The sequence below is a fragment of the Mercenaria mercenaria genome, chromosome 17, assembly GCF_021730395.1.
Source record: "Mercenaria mercenaria strain notata chromosome 17, MADL_Memer_1, whole genome shotgun sequence".
Lineage (NCBI taxonomy): Eukaryota > Metazoa > Mollusca > Bivalvia > Venerida > Veneridae > Mercenaria > Mercenaria mercenaria.
Genome location: NC_069377.1, coordinates 24366655 through 24380292, shown reverse-complemented (window position 1 = coordinate 24380292; position 13638 = coordinate 24366655). Strand labels below are relative to the sequence as shown.

At 35.8% G+C, this 13638-nt stretch overlaps 1 protein-coding gene across 2 annotated transcripts in view; it reads right to left on the bottom strand.

Annotated features, from left to right (window-relative positions):
- Positions 1–5330: 5330 nt before the first annotated feature.
- The window catches only part of LOC123536602 (serine/threonine-protein kinase tricornered-like), a 49579-nt gene continuing 41271 nt past the window's right edge, over positions 5331–13638 (bottom strand). For both annotated transcript variants that reach the window (XM_045319928.2, XM_045319929.2), the window contains exons 11-14: positions 12600–12723; positions 12144–12233; positions 11364–11452; positions 5331–10348 (exon numbers count right to left, since the gene is read on the bottom strand). In XM_045319928.2, the coding sequence (XP_045175863.1) occupies positions 10224–10348; positions 11364–11452; positions 12144–12233; positions 12600–12723 (428 nt within the window). In that variant the 3' untranslated portion in view covers positions 5331–10223. The remainder of the gene's footprint in view (positions 10349–11363; positions 11453–12143; positions 12234–12599; positions 12724–13638) is intronic.

The window sequence follows — 13638 nt, the reverse complement described above, 5'->3', positions numbered from 1 at the left end:
AGCATAGGTTCAAACTCTTATAAAAAAAACTCGTTCACTGGTATACATTTTTCTTTAAACAGAAATACGTATTTTCTTTTTAAAAAAAATCGACATTTATCTTATTAAACAACAAATACGTAAGATATATTTGCGTTATATACTCGGAAATGTTAAACCATTGTTTCGTAATTTCGGGTACCATATCAGCTCCATATCTACGCAAACCCAGCACAGCCATGTTAGATATAGTCATACAGTAATACGAATGAGCACATGATCATTTACGTCCTTTATTTCATTTGTGAAATATATTTACTTTTAGCATTGTTTACTCAACCAATTATGAACTTTTCTGTCAAAAGAAAATGCCGAAACTAAACTATCGATCTTTACCGGAAATCATTAGCTCTCGCGTATCTAAACAAAAAAAATATAGTTCCATTCTTGTATAGTGGACGCAACTTAACCCCGATGGTTGACCTTTGTATTATAATACACAATGAGGCACAGCCTATTATTGAAAAGGAATGTACGCAAAACACGAGCTGCATGAGAAAGTGGAAATATAAATTTGTGTAATTATAAATTAGTGTATTGGAAAGTTTTAACTGATCAAATGTAAGTATACACACTTTGAAACTGCACTGTAAACAAACTAATTCCATATAAATATACATGATTACCATAATCACCCTTTATTTCTACAATGAAATAATCGATATGAATAATCAGCCGAAGGTCAACCATCGCGGTCAAGTTGCGACTACTATAAGTTTCATCCCTCTTAGCTATGTTACGCGGCTTATTTTATATTTACAAAGTCTAATTTATTAGACTGTTATTACCTTACATTTCGTTTCGGTAAAGTTAGTGCGGCATTTTTTTTTATTATTTGAGTCTAGAGTCTTGGATCTAATCATGGTATTTACTTTTTGACACAATTGAAGTTCATTAAATGTGACACTTAGCTTATTAGCAAATAAATGTTAAGTTTCAGTTATTTTGCTCACTCGTACGTTTAGTAAGGGTATAGAGTAAACAGAGGATATTACACGAGTGTCTTTTCATATTGATAAAATGCGAGGCTCTGCCGAGCATTTTATCCATTTTATTCAACGAGTTTAATAAATTCAACGTGGAAAGTCACAAATGTAATATTCTTTTTATCATATGTTAGGCTTTCCTGTCGAAACATAAAAATATCTTCTTTCTTTTACTATGTAAACAAGTCAATTTGACCAACATCTCCTAAACTATAAACGACGTCGACGTCAAAGCTTTATTACACTAGTGTATTATCATTTTTATTTAATGGCTTTATTACGCTCCCGCTACGTCACACAAGTGATATTAGCCATATTCACAGCATTGAGAAATATTCTCCGACAATTTAGATATACATCCTTTGTGAAATTGATATATAATATGATCGAAATGTAATTGTATAATTATGTCAAAATGTAATATGTCATACCTTCTCCACTTAAATGTATTCACTGTTCGTCATATATTATGTAAATGTTGCTACCACGGACTTTAAGTCCAGTGGAATATATATGAATAAACTTGAAACTTGAACTTGTTTTGTACCGCTAACAGGGATCGCCAATTAACTGTAGTATTTTTCTTTTGTTTTCTTTCCATCAGTGAGTACTGGATTGAAAGTCGTAGAATCAGTGTTGACGATCACGGTGAAACATAGACGGATGATCATAGACGTTCCGTTTTCTACAACTGCCAGCGTCACTTTTAAAGACGTGTATCATTACTCATAATGTACATTACGTAAAGCGCGTTTTTACGTGTCATACAGTAGCAGATTATATAAGGTACGTCTTTTTATGCTCCAGAATACGATAACCCTGACTGCATTGTGGACAAAAATCTTGAACCATCCGCCATTGACAACTATGTTGACTGTAGCAGTGATGTATTGGTTCAGATGGGGAAGACGGAATGTTGTCAAATTGACGCTGATGTCGGCTGCTGCGAACCCGGTGGAAAGTAAGTCCTTCCGCTCATTTGCTCGTAACATTGATAAAAATATATACATGATATCAAAATATACTAGTCCATTTTATGTGAAGTTCTTTTTCGGTAAATTTAGACATTTCTACAAATGGCTACGTTTCACTAAATGTGTAATGGAACGATGCGAAACCGTTCAAAGCTCCGTCCGTACAAAACTCCCTATCCGGATAAAGATTAAAAGAACATGACGCGGTTTTTCAATCGATGTGAAAAAACAAACCTCCAGGGGAGCGTTTTCTGGAGAGAGCGTTATACGGTTCAACAAAATGATACAAATGACACGGCATACTCTGAGATTACTTGTTGGGGGGATTTCATTCAGAAAAGTGCGCTTTGCTTCAAACCTACTTTTTATACATTTATTTTTCAAACAATATATCTTTTTACAATGACTGAATCTTGCCCATGGCATCTAGAAGAAATCCAGATATCCAAACAGGTCTGAATCAAGTAGAGCTATAATTTAGCTGCACCATGAAAAAGCCAACATAATGCATTAAATTGCGACCAGCATGGATCCAGATCAGCCTGTGCATCCATGCAGCCTGGTCAAGATCCATGCTGTTCGCTTTCAAAGCCTATTGTAATTAGAGAAACCGTTAGCGAACAGCATGGATCCTGACCAGCCTGTGCATCCGTGCAGCCTGGTCAAGATCCATGCTGTTCGCTTTCAAAGCTAGACTCTTCCACGCGTTAGATACTACATATCTGTATTCGATAAGACAGATCAGTGTAACAGACTATTTCAAAGCCTATTGCAATTAGAGAAACCGTTAGCGAATAGCATGGATCCTGACCAGACTGTGCGGATGCGCAGGCTGGTCTGGATCCATGCTGGTCGCAAATGCACTATGTTGATTTTCTCATGGGGCGGCTCATAATATGTACGTTATTTGAAAAATGATAGATCTAAATATTTTTGTTGGGCTTAGAATCACACCGACACAATTTTAGGTCAAACGGGGACTTTGAAGAATACCCTAGATAATCTTCTGAGCAGTTTGAAGCATAGGCGGGCACATGTGTAGAACCATCGATCTTCAGTAAGCCGGTCGGTTGGCTTCCTTACATGAAGAATCCTACTTTCAAACACAAATTGGTGAGGGGAATGTTATTCAAAACCAGTGACCTTTACCACTCGGCCACGGAGGCCTCTAACGAGAAATATGCGAGTAAAATTATAAATGAATAACTTTAAAAATACGAAGGCATGTTATGATAGTGTAAGCAAGTCGCCATTGGTGTAACGCCAGCGTGTGCGAAACCCAGAAATCGCAGAAGTGGTTTCGACACTACCTTACTTTGGATGCAGTGTGTGAAACATTTTTTTACAGTTCGGTATATGATACTGCAATAGTATTTATCCGAATATTTTTTATGTGTAAAACATATCACAAACCATTTGTTAAGTTAATATTAAACATACTGGTCATGCCTGTATATAAAGGGAATCAAAATCATGCAATCTACGTTATTTTTCAGCTGGAAACAGTTCCGGTTGATTGGTATATGCCTGGGAGTTGTGACCGTTTCCTTGGCGGCCCTACTTATCTACTGCTTCTGGTGTAGGAAAAATAAAAAGGTTACCAGGGCGAGGGAGTATATGGCACAGAAAGTTTATGGTGTACAGGAAAGATACTGCAGGTAACATTTACTATCACTGAAATAAACAAAGTTACCACAGCAAGGGAGTACATACAACAGAAATTATATGGAAAGACACTGCATGTAACATTTGAAATTGAGTAAGATTGCCATGACATGAGAGTGCATGCAACAGAAATGCTATGTTGTACAGGCAGCCATCCTATGAAGTTTGACGACAGTAGGCCAAAGTGCTCTTTGCGTATTCAGCAGAAACCATTTTCAGTCTCGAGATCACTATGACCTTGACCTTTGACCTACCGACCCGCAAAAAATAAGGGTCATCTACCTATCAAAGGCATTCTCTAGTAATAGATCGGAAACCAAATGGCCTACCGACAGACCGACAATAAGCAAAACAATTTACAGAGGATATAAATTAACCAGAGGAATAATATTTCAAATACTTCAATTACATAATTATCACCTTATCTGTGTATTTTCAGCTGTATAAGATGCTGCAGAAAGCAGGTTGAGGCACGGAAACAACATGAAGTTCTAAAACAGAAAGCCCAGGAGGTACCAGCTTTCCAGCTGCCTGCAGAGTCCAACACTGGGGATCAAACGTTCGACAAGTTCTGGCAAGGACCAATGGTGAAATCATAATGTTAGTGCATTAACCGATAAGAAATCTTGCAGACATAGCAGATGCCTTCTAATTTCAATTTATATTTGACTTTTTCTTTCCCCGTTAATTTCTACGATTTTGCTAAAAACAAGTGCTGACACAACTTTGGTCTTACGTTTTGTTGTACATACCTAGGTAATGCATGTGTAATGACAACTGGCAGAGTACTATTCTCCATATGAGCCACGCCATGAGAAAACCAACATAGTGCATTTGCGACCAGCATGGATCCAGGCCAGCCTGCGCATCCGCGCAGTCTGGTCAGGATCCATGCTGTTCGCTTTCAAAGCCTATTGCAATTACAGAAACCGTTAGTGAACAGCATGGATCCTGACCAGACTGGTGCGGATGCGCAAGCTGGTCTTGATCCATGCTGATCGCAAATGCACTATGTTGGTTTTCACATGGTGCGGCTCCATTCTGTGATTTAGGCATCCTCCATTTTCACAGAAAATTATATGCGCATTGAACTATTTTACATCTCAACCTCACAAGGTATAAATGTACTAATCATATGAACTGGCAAAATGCCATTACCACACCACTTTCTTAAGATGACATGGGAAACCATTTATTGGTTCCTCACCAGGCATTATATCATACACAGGTGGGCATCCCATCCGCAACCAAATATAAATTTAAAATGGGTATATCAGATTTAAAAAGTTCCTGTCCACAAAATAACTTGCGTGAGCGGGTCATTATTTATTAGTTCAGACTTGATGAATTTGACTCCAAGTTTTTGTTGGATTTAATGTCACACCAACATAATAAGATATCATTTGCTTTTTTATCATAAGCTTTTGAAAGTGGAAGAAAACCGCAGGTGTCCATCTGAACATTTTTTTCATCACGGTCGGGCACCTGGGTAGAACCACCGATCTTACAGGATCATTGAATATATATAATGTGGAATTTTGTGTGACCATAGTTTGAAGTAACTTAAATCTTCAGATCATTCATAATGTCTGTATCTAATTGGCAATCTACAACTCCAGGAAAAATGCAGAAAAAAAACATGAGCAAAAATAAGACAACAGACAAGTCATTTTAGCAATTTTAATCAACAGGTGTTTTGTTATTCAGCATCAAGTAACAAATAAAATGTTTTAACACAATTAATACATGGCACATGTCTCCATGTTCACATAAATAACAACATTGATTATAGCTGGATCATGGCATTTTTCATCAATAATGTTACAACTGGTATCACAAAACATTTCTCCAATGAGATCTGAAATCTGCCTAGTAAAAACTACGGAATAGCCTCCCTTGTGAATCATATGAAGACCACCCAGACAAGGAAACAGACTATAGAGAAACAGTCACAATTTCAAGCATTTGATTGGCTGATTTTAAGCTTAAATTTCAAATTGACCAATGACAAGCCTGCATTCTTTGACTGGTCTCCAAACTCAGCTTTATGTCTCTATTGCTATTCCAAACTAATGGAACCTCTTCTCAGCAACAGCCTCTTTACAAAATTTGTACTGTAATGTGTTAAAAAAAAGACAACTACTTTGCAGAGAGTGTTTCTACTTTAGATGATTTAATCATCACCACGTTGTATGTATGTATACAGGTTACTGTAACTACAGTTAGTTGTGAATTACTAGCTCTGCAAATTAACCAACAACTTCCACACATAATTTACACTACAAAGTAGACTTCAATGAGCTAAAAAATATCTTTCTTCAAATTGTTGCAGAGATATGAAAACCCTTCCAGGGCTACATTTTCAGCAGTCTTGCACACATTTGCAAGTCTACATCAATATAAAAAAAAAATTAACATTTTTTAAATTTAAATTTTACAATAGCACAAATCTTTCTAGACTCCTTAATCGGATGTCAGAAAGACATATTCTTTCCATAAAATCACCACATCTACAAAAGTCAAAAAGTACCAGAATCGCAATTATTACAGTAACAATATTCAATAAAACAAATTAAAATATCCAAGACATAGCCATTACACTACTTTCAATCTAAAAAACAGAAGCAATCCAAATGAACATGGCATCACTTCAGAACAGAACTAATGTATCTGCAACATAACAGGTGCCTAGAAGTTGAAAAATCAAGTATTGCCAAAATGAAGAAAATCGCATGTAGAAAATAAAAAACTTCTTAACTTCGCTACCTTCAGTGGCCTTCAATTAAGTAATGAAATTATTTTTTTTTGGTGTTCATGTAAAATGAACGACAGAATAGGATCGGCAAATCCATGAATCGCACTAGCGATTCAGGTTTAATTTGCCGATCCTATTCAAGATAATATTATAAATTGCAAATATTTTGTGGCATTTCACATTAAAATAAGCTTCCTGGCCATTCTGTTCCCCAGATGGAACAACTGCGATGTCATATAAGGAACGTTCACCCTGACTATACGCAGACATTGTCAAAACAGCGGTCGGTTATCACTAAGCAGCGATGATGCAACTTCAGCGCCTTTCCTTTTGCTGGTCATATTTTCAATGGAACAGAATAGAACAAATGTAAATATCATCATTTCAAGCCAAGTTATGCACCTGCATTACCCAAGTATCTACAGTGAAGCCCGGCTCGATCAAGCATCAATGGCCCGAGTACCAGAGCTAGCCAGGGCAATTCATGCGGTCCCAGCCCCTTTTCATTACATTTTTTATGTTGGGAAGGTTCAAAACCATAGAAAACTCAAGAATTTTGCTCAACCCCTTGTAAGATCAAGTAATCAGTGTTTTACTGTTTGCAGTTACAATAGTTTTGCAATGACGAGATAACTAACATCCAGTCATGGTTAAAGATAATTAAAACACAAGTTAAAACTACAAAGTTACCAGACTGTGATAATATTATTTTCAATTGAACAAGTATTAAATAAATTGTATGGAATGTATTTTTTGTGTGCAATGTTACAATAATGAAACTTATTGCAAAATAAATAGTATGCACTACATCGCATGGAGACAATGATGGTATTTATGCAATCTCTACATTTAATTTCAAACATCTCATTCAAGTGTAGATTTTTCTTCATTTGTTGAAATTTTGTAAACAAAAACCGTATTTACTCGCCTTATTAAGACAAGATTTTTCTGCTAAAAAAATCAGACCTTATGTCTTGCACTGTCTTATAAGTGAGTCAAAGTCATTAATAAAGCCTGCAAAATACTGCCAATTTTGAAGTAATTTAAAGACTCCGTCTTATAGACAGGTAACTGTTCTTTCATTAATGCTGTATATGATATGAATAAAATCATACTGTTTCCTAGTGGTAATATTTTTTAGTATTCTGTAAAAAATAATAACCAGATACACAAAAAAAATATGCACTACATGAAAATAAATACAGAAATCAAAGATTCTAAATGAATGAAAGTGAAATAACCATGTGAAATATACATGTTTTTATTGCTTATACAATAACAAGTGATATGAAGCACAATTAATGAAAGACTGATCATGTTATTTACATACATCTACATACACAATAAAAATAAAAAAGTACTTTATGCCTTGTTAAAATGATGTCATTATTTTCTTTCTCACCTACTTTAGTTTGCGTGTATGTATTGTGTGGATTATACCAGTCAGTAAGACACACTGATACAATTAAGGTAGTGGACCCATAATAACAATCCAAAATTTCTGTTCGATAACAGTAAAAGCAGGAATTTTCACGAGGGTTTGATTGTCACTATATTAATCCGCGCGTAAATATTTATCGTTACAATAATTCAAATTAAAGTAGGATACCATTTTAACAATTTTGCAAATATTAAACCTCGCGAACATACTCAATTTAAGATTCTCGAAATTTTGACCCAGCAAAAATACGAGCTTTTACAGTACATGTTCTCCATATGCAAATTTGGCATTTTATGGTATGAACAGAAAACCAGGTGTTCGTATGTTCTACATTATTGTCGAAAGAATGCTGAAACGCATTACAATGATACCTAATCACATGGACATTCTTGACTGACATCATCAGTAGACTACCAAAATGTCTTTTGGCGACTGTCTAACCTGAAAGACACCCCTAAGACACCCCTAAGACAGAAACTGTATGTCTCCAATGAGACAAGAGGACAAAAGAATCCAATGACTCCAAAGTGTTCTAAACCTCAGTAGAGAGGGGAGCCAATGGTTTCAAGTCACTGGCCTAAGGCTTAAAGCCTTCCAAACACTGAGGCCAACTACTTTAGTTTTGAAAGTATCCTCCAGATAATTTATATCAAATTTGGTCACATTCATCTACGATGCTACCAGAAAAGCAGTTTCATATACATGTAAGTGGTGTTGAAATGAGGGGAAATGTACAGAACAGCTAATCTGTACAGAACAGCCAATCTTTACAGAACAGCCAATCTTTACAGAATAGCCAATCTGTACAGAATAGCCAGTCTGTACAATGTAAATATAAATAAAAATGTTACCATGTATAAAGCACTCTTTCACATCATCATATTGTAAAGAGCTATTAATATGATGTTTGTTTATACCACATTTATACTGCAAGTTTGTTGAACTTTTTTCCCAATTATGGCAAACTTTTTTTACAAATGTTAATAAGGTGAAAGCATTTTAGCTGGTACTTCAAATTCAGCAAGTACAAGAAGTTCTTTTTCTCATTTGTATGTAATCCAAAGCAATTCTCAATCTAGTATACCATCATAAGCAAGTAACTTTTTCCCATCATTTTCCCTAAATTCTGTAATGTATACCAATTAACCATCAAATGAGATGAAACAAAGGTATACAGCCCTTCCTTGCTTAAATGTAAATTAAATTATTGCTTACAGTTTATGATAACCATGTAGAATTGATATATAAGATTGATTATGCAATTATAATTTCATGTACTTCATTATGAAGGCATACATACACGTTGTGTAAAATACATTCTCAATGAGGGAAAAACTGTCAAGCATTTGTCAAGTTAATGATTAAAGCTATTATGTCATTTACTTTTCTTATTTGACTTAAAAAACCATGGGAAAAAAAGCAAATCAAGGAAAAAATATTCATACTGTAAAGTCTTCTAAAACATTTTTTTCACTTTTAGCACATATTACATCTTGTATAAAATAAATATATGCACTACCATAAGACAAGTTACAAATTCAACATCTTAAAGACAAAACGTATCTCAAACTAGAAATATGCTACAGGAAGTGGTCCATCTAATAGTGATTAAAGATGAATAAGTGAGCTAGAACCTGCTTAAACATTAACTGAGCCGTGCCATGAGAAAACCAAAATAGTGCATTTGCGACCAGCATGGATCCAGACCAACCTGCGTATTCTCGCAGTCTGATCAGGATCCATGCTGTTCGCTAACAGTATCTCTAATTGCAATAGGCTTTGAAAGCGAACAGCATGGATCCTGACCCGCAAGCTGGTCTGGATCCGTGCTGGTCGCAAAGCCACTATGTTGGTTTTCTCATGGTGCGGCTCATATCTTTTTATCATTTTACATCTTTTTCTCTATAGAACAATGTGCATATATTGTAATATAACACTAGAAAGGAATAAATTTTCATGTGGCTGAAAGTTTGCTATACTTCAAACTGGAATTTTTTTGCACTATACAGTAACTGCAATACAAGGCAAACTTGTGAAATACATAGCACTCTTCAAAACAATAATAGAACACTCACAAGTTTTTACTTTTCGTAAACACAGACAGCAAAATAAATCTGTAGCAAAGTTTTCAGAGTTTACAGTAAACTGTTGATAAAATTAGTTCTCTCCACAGGAGATACAGTTCGCACACTGTAAGGTGAAGACGTTTAACTCGACCGAAAAAAAATCTCAGGATCACTGGATTCAAAGGAAACATCTAATCACATAATGAATGATGGATGAATGGCGGATCCCAACTCCACCAAGGTTGTTCATATCTCCACAAGTGCTGTGCAGTTCTCCACACTTGTTTTATTACTGTGCTAACTCTTTGACTGCCAGGATTTAGGAAGTCCCTCAAATCGTTTGTATGTATAGTTTATAAACACCCAGTCTTTATTATTTGTTTGTTCTTTAGATACATCTGGTTTATTAGCTAGTGAGGTTGCTGAAATGTACAAAATTAATGGTAAGATTCAAACATCAGTCTGGAAAAAAAGATCAGTATCCTCCTTTCAAAGTATGAAAAATATATCATTTATCCTATTTTGTTGGGTTTTCACGTTGCACTGATATAATTTACGTCAAAAGAGTTATCTGCCCTTTAAAACGTAATATTCCCCAAAAATGTCATGTTCAAGGGCAGATAACTTTTTTGCAATACCAGTGACTTATGATATTTCTTGCATATTTTTGTTTCTTAGATGATTGTCCTTCAATATCCAAAGTTTGAAGAAATTCTACTTTTGGGAAAATTTTCGACCATCTCATATACATATACAGAGAATTCTAGCTTACATCTTCAATGACTTTCCTGCTATTAACGGGGAAGGTAGATCAAGGTGCCGACCTTCAATCCAGCTCAGTGTCTTTTTCACATAATGACCAGTGCTAAGCTTGATTTTGTTTGTTTGTTTGTTTGTTTTGGGTTTAATGCCATTTTTCAACAGTATTTCAGTCATGTAACGGCGGGCAGTTAACCTAACCAGTGTTCCTGGATTCTGTACCAGTACAAACCTGTTCTCCACAAGTAACTGCCAACTTCCCCACATGGACCAGAGGTGGAGGACTAATGATTTCAGACACAATGTCGTTTATCAAACAGTCAGGGAGAACATATGCCCCGCCCAAGGATCGAACTCACGACCCCGTGATCCGTAGACCAATGCTCTACCTACTGAGCTAAGCGGGCAGACTGCTAAGCATGAAGCAACAGAGATGAGGGGCATGTGATTCAAGAGGGCTTACAAGTTCAGAATGTTCAGTAGTAAAACTTGAATATGTCACAGAGCTGTGTAATGTGTACCAGTTACAAACAGAACTCTAAAGAAAAGCTTGATATAACATGCATCTTCATACTTTATCACAGCATGCAGTTAATAATATATTTCCAAAAACACCATTTGGTATCACAAAATCAAAATGAACCAATTGCCATCCCACAACATGTAAAACAAACTTACGCCATTTGAGGTCGACATCTGGAAACTCGTCAAAGTTGGACGTGTCATCAATACTTTTAATTTCTATTGGAATGGCAGCAGGGCGGTCTCTGTAATGCAAATATTCATATGTCATAAAATATGGTATTTTCGTAAAGCTTAATGCTCCCTATATCTAAATTTAGAATAAGTTGCCAAGTAGAATATTCCTGATGTATGGCCAACTTGGGACATATATTTAAAACATTAACAGTACTTTTGCAAGCATTTAAGTTAACGCAGTGAAAAAAAAAATCTCGTGAAAAATTCCAATTTCACATACTATCCAGCAGCTGAATAACTGATAATTTGATCTTGTTCATTCAACTAAATAACATGTTTAATAAAATTAACTATTTGATCTAATGTGAAAATTTAATGCTTTTATAAAAACAATATATTTAGGAACATTTGATCTACAGCTATGAAAGACAACTCTTTTTTACACAAGAACATTTTGTATAATGAGCAATGACATGTTGCCATAGCAACAAAATGGTACTGAACAGTAATTCCTTCAGCCTTACTTTTCAATATTCTAATGTAGAATTTTGTCTTTTAAATCTACATCAATGTAGAATTTTTCAGTCAGGAGGCACATATATGACTGTTTTTACAAATGCCTGTTATTACAAGTGAATGACATGCTGTCATGACAGCAGAATATTATTGATAGTAATTCCTTCAGTCTTAATTTTCAATTTTCTAATGCAGAATTTTGCCTCGATGCAGTAAAAACTGACCCTAGGAACATGTACGTACCTGATATGTTCCCAATCACAGCCGCGGAAGAAAGAACAGGCCTGGATTTGTTCTCGACTACTCAATCTGTGTTCATGATCACAACATAGCCTGCAAAATATTAACTCATTTTAGTACAGAATGTACACTACAAATCTTGCCCAGTTCTGTTTGGTCTGGACCCTGTATTCATCAGCATTTTGTAAGTCGGAGATTCTGATTTTGATTTTAAATGCTAAATTTACTTTTCACTGTGTCATTACTTGTAATGAAACTTTGCATACCTAAGCTACAGAATGACTACATTACATCAACATAAATATTCTACAAACAAAGTTATTTTAAACTGAATATTTGCCATTGTTATGTCCAAGTCTAAATTTTACACTTTCAAAGAAAAAATGCCCGGAAGCCACACTAACAGCAAGGAAGACATCCACTACATATAAGGAACAAATGTTTTCAATGCTGACTTACTTTTGGATGAGATCTTTGGCTTCTGTGGATATAGGGACTTCTGGCGGGAAAATGAGAGTTTCTCGCCAGTTCATCACCTTTCTGTAAGTTTCCTGAGGATTTTCTGAACAAAATGGAGGATAACCTGAAAAAGAAACTCATCTTTATGCTTGACAGCTACAAGACAAGATTTTTTTTTTCTCTACCTTACATCACTTTTACAGTAGTCAAATTTCACTTGCTGATGAACTTTTCAATGAAGACCAAGTCTCATGACAGTGAATTCTGGTTCAAGAACCTTAACGATGCCACTTCTCTATTTTTATTTTTTTTTTGTTGGATTTAACGTTGCACCGACACATAATAGGTCATATGGCGACTTTCCAGCTTTAATGGTGGAGGAAGACCCATAGGTTCCCCTCCGTGCATTATTTCATCACGAGCGGGCACCTGGGTAGAACCACCGACCTTCCGTAAGCCAGCTGGATGGCTTCCTCACATGAAGAATTCAACGCCCCGAGTGAGGCTCGAACCCACATGGATGAGGGGCAAGTGATTTGAAGTCACGGACCTTAACCACTCAGCCACGGAGGCCCCACACTTCTCTATATTAAATGCATTTCTGTGTGTATTTATGCATGTGTGTTGAGGGGTGGGATGTTTAGCATAATTTTTAGGTTTAACCAGTGTGTCTTCACTCTACACGCTCTCTGGCAAGTAACTGCCAACTTATCCACATGAATCAGAGGAAGAGGACAAATGATTTCAACCCAATGTCTCAAATCATTACGCAGAACATATGCCTAGAAGGATCCAAGTAACAATCCAATCAAAACCTGCAAAACAATTATAATTTCTTACTAGCATTTTACATCTATATGTGTCTATCTATGTATCTATTCACATTTTAGCACATTATTTCAGGCACCAGCTAGCATCTGAATAGAATCACCAACCTTCCATTAATCAGCACAATAGTTTCATCACAATCATGTAGTATGGACAAACTCTACACCCTAAGAAAGGTTCTGAACCCACAGCAGTTAAGAAATTGACCCTA